The sequence below is a fragment of the Notamacropus eugenii genome, chromosome 2 (assembly GCF_028372415.1).
Source record: "Notamacropus eugenii isolate mMacEug1 chromosome 2, mMacEug1.pri_v2, whole genome shotgun sequence".
Classification (NCBI taxonomy): Eukaryota; Metazoa; Chordata; class Mammalia; order Diprotodontia; family Macropodidae; genus Notamacropus; species Notamacropus eugenii.
Genome location: NC_092873.1, coordinates 512,184,188 through 512,205,585, shown reverse-complemented (window position 1 = coordinate 512,205,585; position 21,398 = coordinate 512,184,188). Strand labels below are relative to the sequence as shown.

General features: G+C 48.2%; 1 protein-coding gene and 1 long non-coding RNA gene across 3 annotated transcripts; both read right to left on the bottom strand.

The window, feature by feature from the left end:
• Window positions 1-1,211: 1,211 nt before the first annotated feature.
• Window positions 1,212-17,003, bottom strand: BTF3L4 (basic transcription factor 3 like 4). 2 transcript variants are annotated; one of them, XM_072649449.1, is made up of 6 exons: window positions 16,888-17,003; window positions 10,617-10,683; window positions 7,749-7,862; window positions 3,068-3,269; window positions 2,382-2,441; window positions 1,212-1,644 (listed from the first exon to the last, which is right to left on the bottom strand). In XM_072649449.1, exons 2-6 carry the CDS (start codon window positions 10,668-10,670, stop codon window positions 1,598-1,600), a joined length of 477 nt encoding a protein of 158 aa, XP_072505550.1. In that variant the 5' UTR covers window positions 10,671-10,683; window positions 16,888-17,003; the 3' UTR covers window positions 1,212-1,597. The 2 variants fall into 2 exon arrangements, with proteins under 2 accessions (XP_072505550.1, XP_072505551.1); XM_072649450.1 differs by lacking the exon at window positions 16,888-17,003 and adding an exon at window positions 11,343-12,091.
• Window positions 17,004-20,676: 3,673 nt separating this feature from the next.
• LOC140530137 (uncharacterized) lies at window positions 20,677-21,279 on the bottom strand. The gene is made up of 2 exons (XR_011975811.1): window positions 21,111-21,279; window positions 20,677-20,891 (listed from the first exon to the last, which is right to left on the bottom strand). It is a non-coding gene; the product is annotated as an uncharacterized lncRNA (long non-coding RNA).
• Between the last annotated feature and the right edge of the window lie 119 nt (window positions 21,280-21,398).

Below are 21,398 nucleotides of genomic sequence, written 5' to 3'. Positions count from 1 at the left end.
CAACACCACAGATGCACAAGAGGGAGCTCTTCTTTTGTACGGTTATTTTATTTTATAGTTAAGTCCATATATTATATAAAACAGAACAGGAAAATGAACAAGTCTATAAAATCCACGGAGGAGTTCGTACGACAAACCACAAGAGCTCTCTCTCTCTCTCTGCTGCTGTCATCTACAGACCTCCGGAGTGTTCTTGGTCTCCAAAACTCTGCAGGTGCAGAGTTGTCACGCCACAAAGGGAAGCCATAGATGGTTTGAACGATGGTCAGACAGGCCCTTGCAGATCCTCAGTCTCCCCCTCAACACCTGCTCCAACGAAGACCAGACTGGTCACGATGCAAGGCTTTCCTCTGAGACCTTGAGGGAAATTCTGGTGGAACACTCCTGAGACTTCAGAAGGAGGAGGTCCAGGCATGCTGCCTGGGACAGCGAGACTGCTGAAACACTGCTCAACTCTATGCACACAGGGCCATCCAACCTAGAAGTAGGTTTCAAGGCCAATAGCAGGGAAGCAGGTCAAAGAAACCCTTTCCAAGCCAGAATCATCATCCCACAGACATCCCAGTGGATACAGGAGAAGGCTCTAGGCCTCATTTGCTTCCAATTCAACAGAAGGCTGCCAGTTCCAAACTTGCTGGAAAGAGAGCTGTCTCTGTCCTTCACAACAGTGAGGATTGTTGGAATGTCAAGTCTCTTGGCAAAGGCATGCCAGCACCTGCCAGCTCCCCTGAATTTAAATCCACTGACTGCCACATGCCATGGCAAACAGAAGGTCAAGAGTGGGCCCGCTGTTCCCAAAGAACAAGAACAACGCTTTACAAGGAGAGGGATCTAGCTGTTCACACAACCCTAAATGGAGAACATCCTTCTTGGTCTAAATGAGAGGTGATTAGGAGCACTAACAAAGGCTGATCAAACCATTTTAAGACAAAAGGGGGCAAGGAAACATCTAGGAAGAAAGGAAGGGAAAGAGAAACCCTTCTAGGTCTGACCATGGAGTCAAAGACTGCAAGACTGAAGGTGTCCCCTAGTCTATGCCCTAGCAGGAAGCCTGTCCCTCAGCTCTCAAAGACATTTTAAACACAGAAAAGTATTTGCAAATACAACAGTTAACAAAGCAAATCAAAACCCAGTCTTGAATGTTCTGATGTCTTGAGTTCTTGAAGTATGGACACTATTTCTGTGCACTATTGGGCAAAGATGAAAAGGAAGAGACTTAAAGATTTCTTTTATTTTCTACTGGGGGCAGGGGGAGGATCAAGAGAACCGTTACTCAATTTGCTCTGCACTGTACACATACACACACACACACACCCCCACACGTTCGTACAACCACACACAACGCACTCTCGAACACACAAAAACCCTCAACGCTGCACCAATACTTCGTATTTTGACCAAAAGAGTAGATCCTGGGAGAAGTGCAAAATGCAAAATCAACTGACAGAAAAATGCTGAACAAACAGCATCATTAATATACAAAATATTTATATTACTGAACTATTAACAGGTGACGTTCTCTGCCACTGCACAACTCGGGAGCCGCCTGCTCCTTGCTCCAACCTGGTCCACGCTGGCTGCCAAGAACCATCACACTCTAGTTTGCTTCATTCTTTGATGCTTCATCAAAATTTTCTACGAGATCTGAAGAAAAGCAGAGGACATGAACTGTCAACAGTCTGAGGTTTCTTTCCCTGTGCCGCCTCTATGAGGTCACAGCAGCACTAGACTGGGTGGGTACCTGGCCCTCCCTGCTGCAGGAGGGAGGCAGGGAAAAGGGGAGGCAGGCACCAGCTAGTCCAACGCCCCTGTTTTTACAGCAGGTAAGAATGGCAAGAATGCCAGCTACTGTAAGAGCCAATGCAGGCAATCAGTACAGGCCAAATCTGGCTTGGAGTTCTGTATGTGAAATCCTGGGGCTGTACATGTTTGGATATTTGTTTGAATGCAGTTTTTTAGGACAAATTATCAAAGAAAACTTCATTTTTCCTAGTAAACCTCAATGGCTGGGGTTTTATTGGTGTGGATGGATACTTTTCCTGTGGACAGACTGACATCCTCTCCACAGCCTTCAAGAATTAGCTGAGCTGATATTTTGTCGGTTGGTAGACAGCTCCAACCTTCACTGTGTTAGGACTTTGAAGACAGACAACCAATCCCTCCATTACTGGGCTTGGCAGACCTCTCCTGAGCTGGCCCTGAGGGAAGCACACTTGAGGGGGCCAAGTAGTGTGCACCCAGTGTGCAAGAGGAGCAGAGGAAGCCTGAGGGAGGCCAACCCTCAGCAGTACCTAGGCCCAGCTGGTAGGGGTCAAACACACCAAACAAGCTGAAGGCACAAATGCCAAAGCCAAGGAAATGAGAGAAGCCTTCAGACCCACCTGGCACATCGTCATCCTCTTCATCAATGTCTTCAGGTTTGGGTGCTTTGCTATCCAACACTGAAAAAAAGTTTAAAAACACTGAAACCACCAACTATAAGTGCTTAAAAAAAAATAAACCAAAGTCTCTCTTCCACAGTCCCCTCCTCCTTGTCCAAACAAATCTGAAAATGTACTGGGATCAGTCTGCTTACTGCATATTCTGGGCTCAACAACATCATGAGAACCTTCCCCCTAAATCAGAAAAAGATCAATTCAAATACTGCTTCCTGTTCCCTCAGCTGTCAAACAAGGTAACTGGACCAGATAAACTCAGAAGTCACTTCCATCTCTAGATTGATGACTTTAGGACTCGGGACAGCTTTACAGCAAAGTCTATCTCCAAATTCAATCAATCAGATGAGGTTAGAGGACAAGGACTTCCTGCCACAACCCAATCAACAAGGGCCTAGCGGAGAAACTCACAAAAGGAGAGCGCCCAATCCTAGAACCAAAGATCATCTCTTTTATGTGACCTCTACTTACTCTCAGTCAATACAAATTCATTTGCTCTGTGCACACTGTACCAGCAACAAATCCTTCCTAATTAGTAGAGATGGTTTCCCATAAAGGCACAAAGTAAAATTTCTTTAACTGGGGGCTATAGAGTGGACATGGCAGAGAAGGCACTGAAGTCAAACACCTACCTTGCCTTGGGAACTGTTCCGCTAACTTCCTAAGACTCGTTAAGCTGTCAGCACCAAGCTGGCTTAATATTCCAGGTAGCATTTCTGTGATTGGCTTGGCTTCTGCATGGCCAGTGATTGCAAAGGTGTTGGCGGAGAGGGAAGCCTGGACTTTGGGGTTGTTGAAATGAATAACCGTCCCATCATCTTTAATCATGTTCACCTGTTTGAACACAAGAAAGACAGAAGGTTCACAAGCGTCTCAGCACTTTTCTCAAAATAATTAGCCCAATAGCACATGGGTTACAGGCTCCTGAAGTTGCAACTCTGTCCATACTTCAGAGGAGGATCACCACATGAGGGAGAAGGTCAGTGAACCTCCAACCAGAGCAGGAGAATTGCAGGCTCACCACCACTGCCAGCCCTGTTTCTGCACAAAGGCTTCACCCATTGCCCAGGGGGTCCCTCAAACACAACTCATCAGCATTCCTCCAAAGCCAAATACAGTCAAGAGCACACATGCTCTGAAACACAGCCTCCTCTATCTACTCCAGAGGTACAATAGTTGCCAAAGAGGGCACCTCCTATCTCCATCTGTTCTCCAGCCCCTTCTCACCACCCACAGATCCGTCACCTCTCCCTCCCCACCTTACAAGCCCTAGTTACTTGGAAAACATCCAAGTGCCATGTTCTATGAGAAGCCTTTCCCCACCAAAATAAACTCATACTAATTTTGTATATCTGAATATATATAGCGAATATATAATGAGGTCTATCAGGGAAGTCTTTGGATGACTTCAGTCATTCTTGTCTTTGTACCCCTTGTGCCTGGTCCAGTGACTGGCACACAGTAGGCTCTTCATAAAAGCTCACTGAATGACCAGGGGAAGGCAGAGCCATTCTTTCATGTCCTTCACTGTGGACACACTGAGTGCTCACCCCATCAGCAGAGTCAAGGACTGAGCTGGTGGTCCATTAGAACTACAAAGTCTTTCTCATGACTGCCATGGTCAAGTCCCTTCCATCCTCTAAGAATCTAGGATCCCATCCACTGAGCCATAAGGCCCATCTCCTTGAACCCCTTCATCTTAGATGTTAAGAGGCTGAGGCCAAGAGAGGGACTCCAAAGCCTACAATGCTTATTAGCTTTTCCTCCAAGCTCTGTGGTATCTGCCACAAATTACTCCTAATTGCAGGTCAGCTGTACTAGCACCACCTATCCCCTCACCCCCTTACTGAAGCCCCTTTTGACAGCCAAAATAATGCCAACCCACAGTTTAGAGCTCGAAGAGACCTCAATGGTCAAGTCCAATACTCATTCTACAGATAGGAAAATGGAAGCAGAAGTTACATCACCTGACCAAGGTCACACTGCTATTAAGTGTCTGGAGCAGAATCTGAATCCAAGTCTTCTAGACCCCCAAAGCTAGAACTCTTCATAATATACCACAGAATTGTCAAAAGGATACATATTCTGTTTTAAGTGTAACCACTCTCCCTCAAAACATGGTCTCAAGGACAAGCTTCCCCCATGTCCTCTCCCCACATCCTAATATGACATGTCCCTGATGCCAAGCAGCCAGAAGGAACACATTCAGAAATTAACTATCTGGGTGATCCCAACAGCAAATACGTTCATTAACTTAACTGGGAAGATGGACAAGTGGGGTCAGGCTGTCCTAACCTGTGCTGTTCCCTGTTAGGATTCCTGATCTGCCACCTATTGGCTGCTGGAGGAAGAATCCCCGCACACACAACATTCTTCAGAGTTCTCCTTACTACTATTGTCCTTTCTGACGTGCCCAGGGTGCCATGCTGAATCCATACCCACTCTTGTTAATGCCTCCCTTCAGGATTCCTTCTGCGCACAGTTTGCATACCAGCAGGATTTCATCACTTATGACTAACAGATACTGCCTGGAGGCTCCTGCTTCCTCTCTGGTGCTCCTCACTCCCGGCTATACCTGACACCCATTTCTCATCTTGCCTGATGCCAGTACTTGTGGTAAAGGGCTGGGGAGAAGGGGAACGTCACTCATTTAGGTGGCACTGCTCAGAGATGAAGAAAGGCCCTGTCACAGCCCTGCCCCTACAGACCCTGGCCCAGGCCGTGGGGGCCCCTACCAGGCATTTATGTCACTGGGATGTGGGAAAGGGGCTTCAACAGGGAGCAGGTGTACTGGCAAAGCTGAACTGCAAAAATGAGTAATTTTTCCCATGGGGAAAAAATGAGTATAGCATCAGACCATACAGCACTAGCAACGCTGTATGCCAAGTACACCTTAACTTCAGTGATCCCCTGAAGTAATTCAAGGCAGAAATGCCAGCCCTCCCACAAGGATGATCATATAACCTGTCCACAGCTTGGCAGATGGTCTTGGATGGAGTCCGCTGAAAAATCTTCCACCCTGAAGCCAGCCTGGTGATGAGCTCAGCCAGGCTGGTTTTGGGGCAGTAGGGTCTAGGTTGTAACCCTTCCAATGGTGGCAAGGCCAGCCAGAATTCCTGATCTTCTGCAGGAGTCCTTACGACGAACCAAGATGAGACCGACAGGAAGCTGCAGAAAGGACCCTTAGGGCACGCTGTGGGCTGAACTGGGATTCAGGTCGGCCTAGGGATTACACTGATTCATATGCTATTTCTATGGGAAAATACATTCCAAGTTCCAAAGAAGTGAGTTCTAACCCAACAGATAATGACTCAGAACTGACTGTGTACACAGCACAGTGCTAGGTACGAAGGGGAGGATGCAAACAAGGTAAGCCAAGGCATCCACTGCCCCATGAAGCCTGCAGTTTGTAGGTAGATGAGAAAACCAAGTAGAACATTAAAACACATCCGAACACAAGAAACATGCTTAGAAAGATGAGACGCAAAGCTTAACCAAGTCCAGAGGACGATGGCCATGACCAACCAGCAGGTCCAGGGAAAAGCTCCCAGAGAATTCTCATCACTGGGATGGGACTGGTCTGAGAATGCAGCCTGGGAGTCTAGGAGCACAGCCACTGGAATCCTCGGCCGATGCCCCCAATACACTCTGCCTCACCGACTTTTTCCAACCTCTCCAAATTCAGCTGCTCTCGGAAGACTGGTGTGTATCTGTAATTACTCTAACGCAGTCCAGGGAAAGAAGTTTTTATCTCCCAGTAGTACCCGCTAGGTGGTACAGTGCAGAGTGATGTTCCTGGAGTCAAGAAGATCTGAGTTCAAAACCTGCCTCAGAAACTTACTAGCAGTGTGTTCCTGGGCAAGTCATTTCACTGTTTGCCTCACTTTCCTCAACTATAAAATGGAAAATGGTAACAGTAACTGCCTTGCAGAATCACTGTGAGAATCAAATGAGATAATAATTGTAAAGTGCTCAACAAAAAGTCCTTTGTGTTTTGGTCCCACCTGCTTTATAAACGTTTGCTCCCTTCCTTTCCTCACTACAAGCAGAACCCTCAGTTTACCACAAGCTATGATGATAAAAAAGGCAGACCTGCTGATGTGGCATAACGCAGAAAACATGGTAGAATCAGTAACATTCTGAATGGAAAACACTGCTTTCATGAATGTCAGGGGGCTTTTCCTCTCAACCCCTCACACAGGGAAACATAAATGACCACAGGGCAGGAATGTGGGCCAAGGGCAGGCAGGAGGGCTTCCTTTGAGAATGCTGGAAGGCCAAGAAGGTGGCACGACTATGAGAACAAGTAGCACAAACATCCCAAGGGTTTTCTCCATCTATGTGACAGAGCAGGGTCTAGAAAACACACTAACATTCTTTTTTACACCAAAATGAAGGTTTCTTCCATTCCCAAGTTCTCACCAGTTTCTGGCAAAAACTAAGGAAATGCTTGGTTCCTTAATGGCCACTCACCCAACCCAGGCTCCAACTGGAACAATTTCAAACATAAAGAACAAGTCTGACTGATGGAGGCTCCCCAGGCCATCTGTAGATGTCAGCCATCCCACAAGCACCCGCAGGCTGGATGAGCCCAATGGGCCTTGCTTAGGGAGATCTTCACTGTCCCATGATGCTCCTCAGGGCCTCAAAGAAGAGCTGGGGCAGCATGCCATCAAGAGAACGACAGGTCACTTTCTCCAGGGCCTGGGAGGGCTCAGATGTGGCAAGGGGAGGCAGATCAAGGCAGATCCCACAAGGGGACATCTGCTTTCAAATTCTCAAGAACACCAGTGACTCTAGATTCTAGAAAATGTTCAGAGAAGTAAATGAAGTCTATGGTTTAAAGCCAAAGACCAGGTCAACTCAAGGCCAAGTGAATCTATGAATATGGATTCTCAAAGAGGCACAGTGTATATGTGTGCGTGTGAGCAAGCCTGTTCATTCCAGGGCCTTGTGAAACCCTATCCCCATCAAGTCAAGCTAGAAATAGCTTCTTGAAGGAAAGAAAAAGGCAATAATTTGTTATTTGGGAAAATCTCTTATTGTTTTAAGTGAACAAGTTATCTACAATTGTGCCCTTTTCACCAATGGTAGTTTGAGAGTCTTAGTACAGTACAATTAAATCTGGATGTGAGGCCAGCCTTCAGAAAAGTTTGCCGTGACCCTATGTAACTACACCAATGTTAGTTATGTGAAAAATGGCTTCACACCCAGCAGTTCCAAGTCCTTAGAAAAGACCAAGGACTTTGGGCTCAATTTTTTTTCATTTGAAAAGTCAAAACAACCTTTTACATTGTAGTCTAGTGACCTTACCTCTTCAATACCAGCAATATTATTCACAGCCAGTTTTTTGAGAGAACTCTGAAGTTTCTTGTCGTCTGCTGTGGCTGTTCTATGCACCACCTTCTTCTTTCTGCGTGCTGTGCCCTAAAAGAGGTAGACAATGGGGAAGGCCTTAGTCAGCAGAGTCCCAGATTCCCACATTCACCTCATCTCACTGAGTCCCACAGAAACGCTGGCAACTCTTATGGCTCATGAAGATGCTTGGGAGGCTATGGACAACAAACAGCAGGGGCCTGTTTTTAGGCGTTCAGTTATTATCCAACTGTCAAATACTACCATTCCAACATCTGTTTCAAAAGTATCTGTGCTTCATGGTTAACTCAATAATCTGAAAACATAACAAGCAACATCTGCTTCCATTCCAATGCTATCTTAAATGAGATAAGCTAGTTCTAGAAGCCAGATGACTCAAATGGCTCTCTGACAGCACTGGTTCCTTCAAGAGTAGATGCCACCCATCCAAACCACAAAGACAGGTCTCTAATTCTCCCCACTTACTTCAAGTGTATTCTTTTCCCTACATTTCTGTCCCATAAGCACCTTTATACTTACACAATGTGTAAAACCTTTCTTAAAAACACCACAGAATTTTAGAGTTTGGGGGCTAATACAGTAAATCTTAGAATTCATCATCCATTAGTGCCACTATTAAAAGCTGATGTAAAATAAGCTAGAGTACAAATAAATGACAAATGAAAAGCCTACATTTTACTGGTTCACAAGATCAAGGGAATTCACATTGTACAACTAACATCCCAACTTAACAGACTGAGATGTAACCATGGATTTCCAGGTCCCTACTGGAACAATGATGCCCATTTGGAGTCCCAGGTTACACCACAAGAGGTGACTTAACCCATAACGTAACTCAAATCCAACTAACAGCAGGAAAAACCCAGAGCTCCCTGGGGCCAAATCTCTCTATGCCTTGAGACCAAAGGCAGAAATCCCTTGCAGATGATTGGAGACAGGTGTGGGGAAATTCTTTTTGCTTTTAAAAAAAAAAAAAAGAAAGAAAGAAAAAAGAAAAAAAAAGCAGGGGCCTAACCACCAGCAGGCAGTATTAGGTCTCTTTATAAGCAGCAGGCCCCTCCCACACCTGGCATCATTAAAGCATGACTTGCTCCACAGAAAATTACAATATAATGGATGGCACCTGTCGTAGGGCCTCAGCAAGTTAACAGGACTCTCATTCCCTTCTCCAGCTCCTTTTACAAATGAGAAAATTGAGGCGTCTGGGGCTGGATTTGAACTCAGGTCTTCCTGACATTAAGTCTGATGCTCTATTGAAGCACTATAAAAATGACTATCCACATTATCCTCCTGCCCTCCTCTGGAACACTCCCTGTCAGTGATGTGCTGGTCAATGTTAAACACCCAACATCCCACTTTTCAGTTTAACATGCCATTATTATTAACATTTTCTCCTTCACTTTCTTAAGTGTGGGTAATCAACAAACAATAAATCAGGCCTCTGCTGAAAATTGAACAACCAGCTCTCCAGTTTGAGGGAGGACCTGGCTCCCTTCCATAGCATCTATGTCTTCTGTACCACATCATGGAAATAAATCAAGTGTGAATTGTCTTTTATTATTACAGTGTTACAAGGAGTATTCCCCCTTAGCTGTTAGATATGGAAAGAACCTTAAGGAAAAGGATATCAAAACACAGAACGTTAGTGTCAGAGCTTGGAAAAATAGAATGGAAAAACCAACGGTCAGAAGAGCAGTATCCCCTCCCCAGAAACCACACTGGCTATTTCACATAATTGTTTTTGTAGAATCAATCAACTAACAAGCATTTCTTAAACTCTACTGCGTGCCAGGGATACAAATACAAAAAAGCAAAATAATCCCCACTTATCAGGAACAACAAGGACATCTATCAATATATTTAGCATAAATATAAAGTGGTAGATACAAATATGTATCAAGGCAGTTGGGGGGAATCAGGAAAATCAGGATCCTTCATGCAGAAGGAGGTGCCTGAGGGAAGGCCGGAGGGCACCCCAAGAAGGGCGGGAAGGCCAGTACAAAGGCCCACCGTGTCCTGTGGGAGAACAGAGAGGCCAGCTTGGCTGGATGCCAGAGTGCAGGGGGAAATAATGTTCATGGAGGCCGGTGCCAAGCTGGGAAGGACTTTGAAGTTTGGATTGGAGTCTAGAGGCAATATAAGGCACTTGATTTGATTGAGGAAGGAGGATCCCCTGGTCTGCCAAGGGGCAAGGGGGCAGGGCAGCTGCAATCACTTAGGCCAAAGGCAGCTACCTGAGCATAGCGACATGTCATGCTTGGCTTCGGTCTGTCTGGGGCCTGGCACAAAATAGGCCCTTGATAAATACTTGCTGCCTAAAGGATCAGTCTTTAAGCTTGGACACTTCTTTTCATCCTTTTCAGAGAAATCTCTGATATTTTACATGTGTCTCTGCCTTCTCAAAGGGAGAACAGGAAGCCTAATTGATCTCCTCTGAGTACCTGGGATTACTATGTGAACATCAATTACTCTGAGGCTCCTGGCCTCCTCCCCCAGCTCTCCTGACTTCTTCCTGGCTCTCACCTGCGCCCCCTTTAGTGTCATCACTGTTGCTGTTGATCTTAATGGCCCATTTCTGATTCCTCCTCCACATACTCACTGGCTGCTTGTCATCTACTAAGGGACAGGGAAGCAGACGACTGTAATTTCTGAGGCTCCCAGGCCCGCCTCACTCCTCAGACTCCCACTGTCCTTAGAACCCAAATCCCGGCTTCTTTCTGCTTCTTGCAAGGTGATATCACTTGCAACCTTTATGGCCTTTGGTTTGGCATGTAAGAACAGGCCTGAGCCTGAGCTCACACTCACCTTGCCTCCTATCCGGACCTGAGCCTGAAGCTTGGCTAATTTCTCTTGATTCATGCTGCTGGTGGATCTAGAAAAGAAGAAGATGACATCAAGTCTCTGGAACATCTTTGTGAGCTCTAGCCAAACAGGAGTTCTCACCCTGTGGACCGAGTGACCAATTGTCCTTCTCTGGCCCAGCCTCCTGGACAGGGTTCACCAGCCCTACAGCTCCGAGACCAAGCTGCTCAAGCTTGGAGAAAAAACCGGCCTGGTAGAAGCCAAGGGAGACATCAGGACATGATCCCAGAAAGCCTCCCACTCGGTGACAAACTCCACAGCCGCAGGCCCCCACAAAGCCCATCTACTAAGAGAGAAAGCGTGAGCCAGGGAATGGAGTGGCTGGAGAGGGACCTTCCACAATGTTAACTTCCTGCCCATCATACACAGTAAAGGATAGAAATGAAAATGATCCTAAAAAGGAGGTCTAGAAACAGAAAGAACCCAGGATGCTGTGAAAGTCACCCATCTGAGGCACCTCCAGGGAAACATTATTCCCTTCTTTGGCTTCAAAAGTGATGAAATAAATCCTCACAGCCAGTTGGTGTTAGTGTTAAAGCCAGAATTTTTCGAGCAGAGTTGATATCTATTACAAAATGCATTAATAAAGAAAAATCTCAAAAACAGACCATACTCTCCAACTATTTCCTACTTTTCAGACCAACCATCCATGTAAACACTAAAAGTCACCTGGGCTGAGATCAGACTCGATGAATGGCGGGATCTCCAAGTACTGGAAGAACTGAATGCAAAATAAGGATGTCTTTGTCCAAGATAAGATGATGAAAGGAGTATCAATGAGAGGGAGAGGCCCAAGTCTCCAGAAAGGCCAAACTCCAAGAGGCACAAAATTCTCTCAACACCTCCTCCACAGGCTCCTTCTCTGATGTCCAGAGCACTTTCTCATACAGTATGTTCCTTGATCCTAATCTCTACACTGTTTGTAGACAGTGGAGGAACACGCTGTCACTTCACAGGTACGTGGCATTCTCTAGCTGAGTCTCAGCCTTTTGTTTTTTAACCTTTTAAGGCACCAAAGAGAAGGTGGCCAATCAACTGACTTTGGGTTTGGGAAACCACTGGCCTTACCATAAAGGTATGAATCCCTGATTCCCCCTCACAGTTGTTGGGGCTCTCCTCCCTTCTCACATGATTGTGGACTGACTCATCTACATTCCCTCCACAGACTCATCCAAGACCAGTGTTAGCTTTGTCTTTGCAGCCCTGTTGACTATCAACACAAGGTGCCAGACACTGAGCTAGGCACTGGGAACACAGAGATAAAAATGAAATAATTTCTGCCCTCCTTAGCTTACACTCTATCAAGGAGGATGCAGCATATGCACCTAGATAGACACAAAATCAATACAAGGTGATGAGGTTAGCACTGGCACCTGGGGTCTCAGGAAAGGCTGGAAAGGGGCTAGGAGGAGGCATCTGGGCTGAATTGAGGGAAATGAGGGATTCTAAAAGGCAGAGATGAGGAGAGTGGGTATTCTAAGCATGCTGCACAACAAAGCGCCCAAGGCACTGAGACAGACTTGAGAGATGGCGTGTCATGTGTGAAGAATAGGGAGGAGGCCAATCTGGCCAAATGTGTTGAAGTGTATATGTCAGTAGGGTAGGCTGGGTCTGTTTTAAGGCCAAACAAAGCATTTTCTATTTTAGTGAGTAAGGGGCATGATCAGAACTGTGTCTTACAGAAATCAGCAGCTGAGTGAAGGATGAAGTGAGGAGAGAGTGTAGCCCAATTAGGAGGCTAACAGAGTCTAGGTGTGAGGGGATGAGGCGATGAGGATTAGGGTGAGGGGTCAGGGCAGAAAGGGCAAGATCAAACAAGGACTGAATATGTACAGTGATAAAGAGTAGAGAGTCTGAGAGGCTACTGAGCTTGTCAGCCTTGGGTACCTGGGAGGACCACTGAAATTTGGGAAAGGGGCAGTTTTGGGGGGAGGAAAACCACTGTTTTGGACAAGCTGAGGCTGAGATGACAATGGGACACTCAATTGTTGATAAGGGGCTGGAGCTCAGAAGAGATCAAGGATGGATCCTGAGATCTCGGAGATATGTGCACAGAGATGTATCAAACCTCAAAGAACTGCCAACGTCATCACATGAGGGGATGGTGAAGAAAGAGATGAAGCCCTAAGCCAGAACTTTGGGGTATGTATGCCCACAGTTAGATGGAATGACAGTAAAGGAAGTGGAGAAGGAACCAAGGGAAGGGAGAGTACCCAGTCATCTGGTCACTAAATATGAGGCAATGCACATGTACCCATCACTGCGCATGGTAATGGGGAGGAGAGGGGGACCAACAGTGAAATTCCGAGAGCTATCAACCATGAAGTCTGAAGATAAGACCACTGCAACATCTGGTAACCAAGAGGGCCCTGGGAGCTCTGGAGAGAACTCTTTCAGTGGAGTAATGAAATAAGAAGCCAGATGGCAATGGGGTAAGGAGTGATACATAGTAAGGGAAGACTACAAGTGTAGACAGCTTATTCTAGGAGTTTGGCTAGGAAAAGGAGACAGATACAGGTCAGTAACTGGAGGGAATCATAGGGTCTGATGACAGCATGTTAAGTCTGGGGGAGACTTGGATGCATTTATAGGCAACAAGGAAGAACCCAGTAGAGAGGAAGAGACTAAAGATTAGAAAGAAAAAGGGGATGAGAGTGGGGGCAATCCAGCAGAAGGCATGGACTCAAGGGTACATGCTGAGGCACCACCAAGTGGAGGATAGTGTCAAGGGGTTTATGAGACGCAGAGAAAAGAAGCAGCAGCTCCCAACTAACGAGCTCTATGTTTTCAGTAAAGCCTGGCAAGGAAGGTTAGGAACAGCCTCTGTGGGTAGGGGGAGAAGGAAAAGCATTGCCAGGCTGCAGTGAGGGCCCAGTCCAGAACACTCAGTCTATAAGCATTTATTAAGCACTTACTATGGCCCAGGAACTGTACTAAGTGCTGGGGACATGCACATACCAGAACTCACATGACAGAGGAGACAACATGTACATATGTAGACAGAGTAAACGGAAATTAATCTGGAAAGGAAAGCCATCGAGAGGGCCTCTTACCCTTGGTTCTTGAAGGAGGCCAGGGAAGCTGGTATAAGAGCTGCCTGCCAGCAGGGGAGGGGGCACAGTGTTTCAGGAAGGGGGGGGCATCAGGGCAAAAGTGGGAGACAGAGATATGCTGTTGTCAGAGCAGCCCTAGTGGGCTCAGTGGGTGATTTGCTTCAGTTCCACTCAGCAGAATGTGAGTAAGAGTGGAGGAGGTGGATGGTGGGAATAAGCCAGGCATCTAAGAAAATATTTATTAAATGAATATTTCTACTCAATTTTTAAAATGCTTAAGTTTACAAGATATTGTTATACTGTCTTTTATCTAAATGCATAAAATACAATTGTTTAAAAGCTGCTTGTCCCTTGGATTCTGGGCACAGTGTCATAACAAGGGGAGGGGAGGGATCATAATTAATACTAATTTGCATTTGATTTCAAGTTGTCAAGACTAGATCTCAAAGCACTGCTCAACCACAGCATGGTAAGGTAGAGATGACACCAGCTTTGCAAGCAGAAGTCTTAACCTGTGTGACCTTAGCAAAGTCACTTCCACACCCAGAGCTGGTTTCTTCCCCTTAAAAGATGATAGACTAAATAACTCAAACATATATCTATATCTATAAATCTATATAGATATAGATATATATGCTACATAATTACACACACGATCTCATTTGGCTCTCAAAACAACTTTGTGAGGTAGGTATTATCCCCACTTCATAGATGAGGAGGGTGAGGCAGAGACCTTTATGGACAGGGTCATGAATTGTGGGAAGCAGAATGGAACCCTGGTCTCCCTGACTCCCAGGCCAGGAAGAGCGAGGATTCCTGTGCCATGTGCTTCCTGGTGATTTCCAGGGCCCCTTTAACAACTACAACCCTTCTGAGGAGAGAGCTCATATCCATGTTACCAAATGAGGAAAGGTTAGGTATGTGCACATTCACACATGCTCTCACTCTCAAGTTCTCTCTAGGCAATGACAGGGCACTGGGGCACAAAAAAGTGAGTCCTGATTGGTGCCGAAGGTGAAACATGCCCAGAAGTCAGGGAGAGTTTACACTTTATCACCTCTCCACCTGAGCTCTGAACACACTGGCACTGAGTAAAGAGGCCCCACTGCTTACAGGAAGGAATCTGACTAGAGAATAAAGGAGGGACCAACCCCAGCCCTGCCACAGCCCTGGGTTCTAGTGCACCCAGCCCCCACAGTGGTCTCCAGCCTTCAGCTCCTTCCCAAGGCTTCCATAACATCTCTATATGCACAGGTGTGACTATGTCACTGCTGCCCCCAAACCTTCGGGAGCTCCCAGTCACAGGACACACCACAAGACCCTTGTCCTGGGCCTGAAGGCCTTCCACAGCCTGGTCCCATTCATCCCCTATTTTGGCCAACACCAGATCGACACCAGTGAATTCTGGGCACCAAACTGCAATAACCCCTTCCAGTTAGTCCTGCTTTCACCCCACATCCACACCGTCAAAATCATTGATCGTCCAAGTGCCACCACCTCCACAAAGACTTCAGTATTAGGAACACCCACCCCTTTCCCTCCCCCCAAGAGATCTACATCCCAGGGCATTTTTTCTATTTACCCCTCCTTACTCTGTCCTTACTCTATCCCATATCACTTATTTGTGTGTGCCTGATCATCTCCTGCTCCACAAGGGCAGGACCTGTGCATGTACTGCTGATAAGCAGTTTGCTGAACTGAATGGAATACCCCTAGGAGGAGAAATTTCTCTGTAGGAATGAAGAGGGTACAGCACTGGTAATATGCTTGGCAAAGGTGCCAGGTAAACTGAGTTGGGCCTGGTGCTGCTGGCTGTCTGGTGGGAGGAAGGAGCCCCCACCGGACTTCCATCAGAGTCTGTCCCTTCCTGGACTTCTGGTTCCACCATCTGGAAGATGCACAGAGCCTCAATTTCTTCAGCTATAAAATAGGGAAATAACGTTGGTCTTTCCTACCTCAGCAGACTGTCAAGAGGAAGGGGCCTGCTTTACCTAGAAGATGCAAGGTAACGTAAATGCCAACTAATCTTGGCACGCAGGTACCCGTAAATGAAGAGAGGGTAAGTAAAAGAGGAGTCCTGGTTTGCCAAAACCCGCCAAAGAGTCCACCCCACAGAGGTTCAAAGAAGAGACCTTTTCCACCTTCAACAAGGAAGCATCGTGGAGAAAATGCTATTTGGGGAGAGGAAGAAGGTAGGAAGGCATGGCACGGGGTGGACCCCGGACGGAGGGGGGCCTTCCAGACCATCTCGGACCCCGACCTGCACAGCACTCCCCCCTCAAACAGCGCCGAGGGCAGCGTGCCTCCCAGGCCCCAGGGCGAGCCCAGCCCTTCCTCCTCCCTCCTCCCCCGCCCTGCCCCAGTCCTCAGGACCAAGGCCTGGAGTACCCAGGCTTCATCGCCGCCGTCCCCGCTCCTCTGGCAGGGTGGTGCAGCGGGCACTCCAGGGGGTCTGGCCACGGGACGCCCACCCTCTCCGGGCTTCTTGCCCCCCCCAGCTCTGGAGACCCAAGGGTCCCGACTTTCCCAAATTCTGGAGGTGATGCGTGCTGGAGGAGAGCGTACCCCAGCAGGGGGCAAAGCCTTGGCCCGCTCCCTCCTGGAGGCGTGTCCGGGCAGGGTGACCCCCTGCGCCCCCGAGCCCGTCACTCGGGGCCCTGCCCCTCTCCCACACCAGGCCGCCGGCAGCCCAGCCTTCGGATACATAAGCAGCAGGGGCACAAAGCGGCCCGGGCCCTGCCCCTCCGGCGGCCCAGGGGGCAGCCAGCCCCGCACTTTACAGACGGGGAAACTCAGACGCTGGCGGCCACGGGTGCCAGGCTGCCCCTGAGGCCGGGGAGCCCCCCCCTCCTCTGACAGAAGGACACTGGCGGGACCTCGGGGTCCGAGGAGTCCTAGGCCCTCACTCGAAGGAGAAGGGAATAAGGCCCTGGAGGACCCCAGGATCCCAGTCCTCCGGGTGGGCGGTGGCAGAGAAGGAGCCCGAGGCTCAGAGCGGACCCGAGGAGGGCCTGCCTCAGTCTCCCCTCCCCCTAACGGCCGGGCTCCGGGGCCGGGCCGGGGCCCACCCCCGCTCCGCCTGGGCACCCTGGGCAGCTGCGCCCTCCAGGGCTCGCTCGCCGAAGGCGCCGGGACCGAGGCTCCGACAGCGGCCGCCTTACCTGGGGGCGAGGCGGGGGGCTTCCTCCGACGGCAACACGCGGCGGCAGCAAGATGGCGGTCGCAGCGGAGGCAGAGAAAGGAGGCGGCGGCCGCGGGAGCGCGGACACGTGACGCTCCCGGCCCGCCTCCCGGCCCCCGAGCAGCCAATCGCCGTGCGCGCCCGCTGGAGGGGGGCGGCCGAGCGGTCGCGTCCAATCGGGTGGCCGGGGGCTCGGAGGCGTGCCATGCATACTGGGAACTGAAGTCCCCGGCGGAGTACATTGTGTTCCTCGCTAGGGCGTCTGGGAGCGGGCCGGGAGCGAGTTTTTGTTTGGCATCCCGGACCTTCCCGAGCCCTTATCACGGGACTGGGGAGAGTCTTCCCCCCGCTCCAGCCGCAGCGTGTGCGTGGGGAAGCGGTGGGTCATGTATACACTTGTCGCTGTGCCATCCGGAGGAGGGAATCCGGAGGATGTGAGGCGGTTTAAAAGCACATTCGGCGACCTTTAAATAAATTCGAGAGCGTTTACTAGGAGCCTACTTCCAGGCAGCTCCCGTCCGCTCTGGTCCCAGATTTCCAGCTCCAGCGGTCCTTTATTAGGCGCATAACGAGGTGCCCGCTGCGTGCAGGGACCGTGCTAAGAGCTGGTGCAAAGCAGCGCTTGTCCCCGAGGAGCTCACGCTCTGGGGAAACAGCGTGTGCAACATTGTATTCACGAGCTGTGCAGACTGGCACGCAACGTTCGGACCTTCGTACGGAGGGGCGCTCAGCGTTGCAGAGAAGGGACCCGCGGACGTCTTTTCTAATTTTTTCCTTAGGAGACACACTTTTGTTCCACGTTTTCTGTCGTGTACCACTCTCTGTGACCCCATTTAAGGTTTTCTTGGCAAAGATACTGGAGTGTTTTGCCATTTCCTTCTCCAGCTCATTTTACAGATGAGGAAACTGAGGCAGACAGGTTGAAGTGGCTTACCCAGGGTCACTCAGCTCTAGATCTGAACTCAGGAAGATGATTCTTTTTGACTTCAGATTGGTACTCTATCCACTGCACTACCTAGCTACCTCAGGGACAACCTTAATCATTCTAATGACACAGGTTCAGTAATTTTTTTAAAATCATGTCCGTTTACATTAATGTCATTGTCAGTAACGTTTTCCTGATTCCACCTCCTAAAGCTCAGGTCTGACCATGTCAACCTCCCCACCCCCTTCTCAATAAACTTCACTTTCTATTGCCTCCAGGATCAAATATATAACTGTCTGGCATTTAAAGCTCTCCGTAATCCTAGTTTCCACCTACCAGTGTTCTATCTTCTCCCTGATAGGTACCACAGTGACGTTGGCCTCTGTTGTTCAACAAATAGGACCCTGCATCTCTTAGCGCTGGGCATCTTCTACTGTCTCCCAAGAATGCTCCCTTTCCTCACTTCTGCCTAATGACTTCCTTTAAGTTCCAACTAAAATCGGAAGCCTTTCCCAACCCCTCTTAATTCTAATACTTTCTCTGTTAATTATCTCTTATTTATCTTGTGCGAATGTCTGTTCATAAATACATGTGTGTATATATAAATATATATATTTTGGCCATAGATTGATTTGTATATGTTATCTGCTGGTTGTCTACCCCTCTAGATTGTAAGTTCCTTGAGAGCAAAGACTGTCTTTTGTCTCTTTTTCTATCCCTATCCCTTAGCACAGTGCCTGGCACATAGCAAGCACTTAGTAAATGTTGATTGATTAATCGACTGGTTTCACCTTGCATCAGTTCATAAGTCTTCTCATGTTTCACTGAATTTCTCACCTCAGTCATTCTTAGGTTGCAGTAACAGTCCACCACATTCTTGTACCACAATCTGTTTAGCCATTTCGCAATTGACACAATTCATTCCTTTTACAGAGGAGGAAAATGACACCCAAAAAGCATATGTGCTTATCTAAAGATCATTCACTACTATCTGGAGAACTGACTCATCTCTCCAAGCCCCAGATCTTTAGAACCTTGCCTCTCTGGAGTCCTACTTGGCCATAGAGGCTGCATATTTCTATCTTTGTACCTGAAGGGTAGAATTCTGGACTTTCATTTTCTTTGATGTCATTGCTGACCTCACAAAATTGTCCATTTAGAAAATATTTATTTCCAAAGAATGGGGAAAATGGAGAGGAGAAACTGATCACCTGCTGATCACAAGTGACCTCTAACAAAGAGCCCCAATAATCCAGTTCATCCCCCAAACTCCAAAATACAGCAGATCAATTCAATTCAATAAATATCTACAGAAAAGGAAACCAAGGCTCAGAAAAAGTAAGAAAAATTCCTTACCCTAGGAGGGACAGGTAGAAGTAGCCAGGCTTTGATAAGAACCCAGATCCCCAATCTCCACATTCAGTGGGGTTTTCCATCAGCCCTGATGCTTTTCATGCACTTCCTATCTCTGTGTTATTGGGAGGAAAGGTACTTTGTAAACTCTGGAGTGGGAGCTGTTCTAAGTGTTATCATCCATCCTCCCAGGCAGACTAGATATCCTTGTTAATGTGTATGGGGGTGAGGATGGGGGTGAGGGGGGGGGGCAAAGATTGGCAGAACAATGGACTAAAGACTGATTTAGATTGGGATCCTGGGGAAGACAAAGAGAGACTGAGATCTTCACAGCCACCATCCTGGGAGAAGGTTCATACCTACTGGGGGAAGGAGAATTATTGCTCCAAATCAGTTTGTTCAGTCTCATTGAGTGACTCAAGGAGTCGACCAGAGCCTAGTTTGCAAGTGAAGGAAGGAAGAGGTGGTAAAGGGCAGGCTGGGAGAGGACAGTGTACCACAGCAAGACGAAATGAGCAAACGTATGTTAAAGTGCTGTATGAACAAGAACCCTACTCTTTGTTTCAGCTCCTCGGTGTCTGTTTCCACATCTGCAAAATAAGAATTATAACCATGGCACTTTTCTCACAGAGCTATTGTAAGACCCAAATGAGAAACTGTATGTAAAGTGTATTATAAACCTCCAATTCTGTTGTTGTTTTTGTGGTTCAGTCATTACAGTTGAGTCTGACTTTCTGTGACCCCATTTGGGGTTTTCTTGGCAAAAATACTGGAGTGGTTTGCCATTTCCTTCTCCAGCTCATTTTACAGGTGAGGAAACTGAGGCAAACAGGGTGAAATGACTTGCTCAAGGTCACACAACTAGTAAGTGTCTGAGGCCAAATCTGAATTCAGGAAGTTGAGTCTTCTTGACTCCAGACCTGATGCTGTGCTACCGAGCTGCCCCCATCCCTTATCTAGGGCCTTCCTTGTGCCAATTTGCCTTTGAAGGGAGGCTTCTAACCCAGTAACAAATTGTCCCTTCCACGTTTCAGGAGTTTAAGGTGTAATGGGGGTGATAAGTGGAGGCTGAGGTTTAGAATAGACTAAGTAGATGGGGGTTGGCCTTGGAGTCAAGACCAGGGTTCAAGAACAGCCTGTGACCCATCTTGGTTGCATGACTCTGGACCTATAATATATCCTTGTCAATGGCCCAGGGGACCTTTCCAAGACTATAAGTTATAGGTGATTTGAAGAAGTCCAACCAGCCCTACCATTTCCTCTGACTCAGCCAAAACCATCTTCTTAGCTGGTATGGGTCAGAGCAGGAAGGCATCCCTACTAACCCCAACTCTTCCTTTGACAGAGGAGGAAACTGAGGCCTTGAGGGTGCAAACAGCTTGCTCAATGTCCCAGAGTGGACCAGGAAGATTTCAAAGCTGGTCCTCCATTCCAGAGCAAGCCCTGAAGAATTGGCCCTAGTCAGGCTGATGCGATGCAACTGCAGAAGCCTTAAGAGTTACTCTTTATTTCATTGTCTAGAGTGTCTACAATAATTTAGCACATATATTTGTGGGGGTGTTTTCTCCTCATTAGATTGTAAGCTCCTTGGGGCAGGGATTATCTTTTGCCTCATTTTGCTCTGTTGCTTAGCATGGTGCTGGCACTTTCCCTCCTTTTTTGACTTGGTTTGCCACGTCCTTCTCCAGCTCATTTTGCAGATAAGGCTACTGAGGCAAACGGGGTTAAAGTTGAGTCTTCCTGACTCCAGGCCCCTAATTCTGTAAGCTATGCCTCTCTCCCCCACCCCCAGCTGCCCCAAGCAGGTGCTTAATAAGTGTTTACTGATAGACTGCGCCCCGCCCCCCCCCCGGGGTGTTTCCTGGCTGCATCTCCTCCACCTTACCCAACCCTACCCTACCCTACCAAGACCATACACAGTATACCGTAAACTCCAGGGGGGCAGGGGTTGTCTCCTTTTTCTCTCTGCATACACATCCCGGGCGCTCAATAAGTGGTGGAGGACAGAACTCGGGATACCATAAGCAAGCACGCCCTGGAGGCGCTGAGGTCCGCCCGGCCGGGCTGCACGTGCCAAAGCCCCGCCCCCGGCCCGGCCCCGCCCCCGGCCCGCCCTCCACCTTCCCCAAGCCCCGCCTCAACCACAGCCCCGCCCTACGCCTTCCCCAGGCCCTGCCCCCAGACATCAGCCCCGCCCCCAGGCCCCGGCTTTC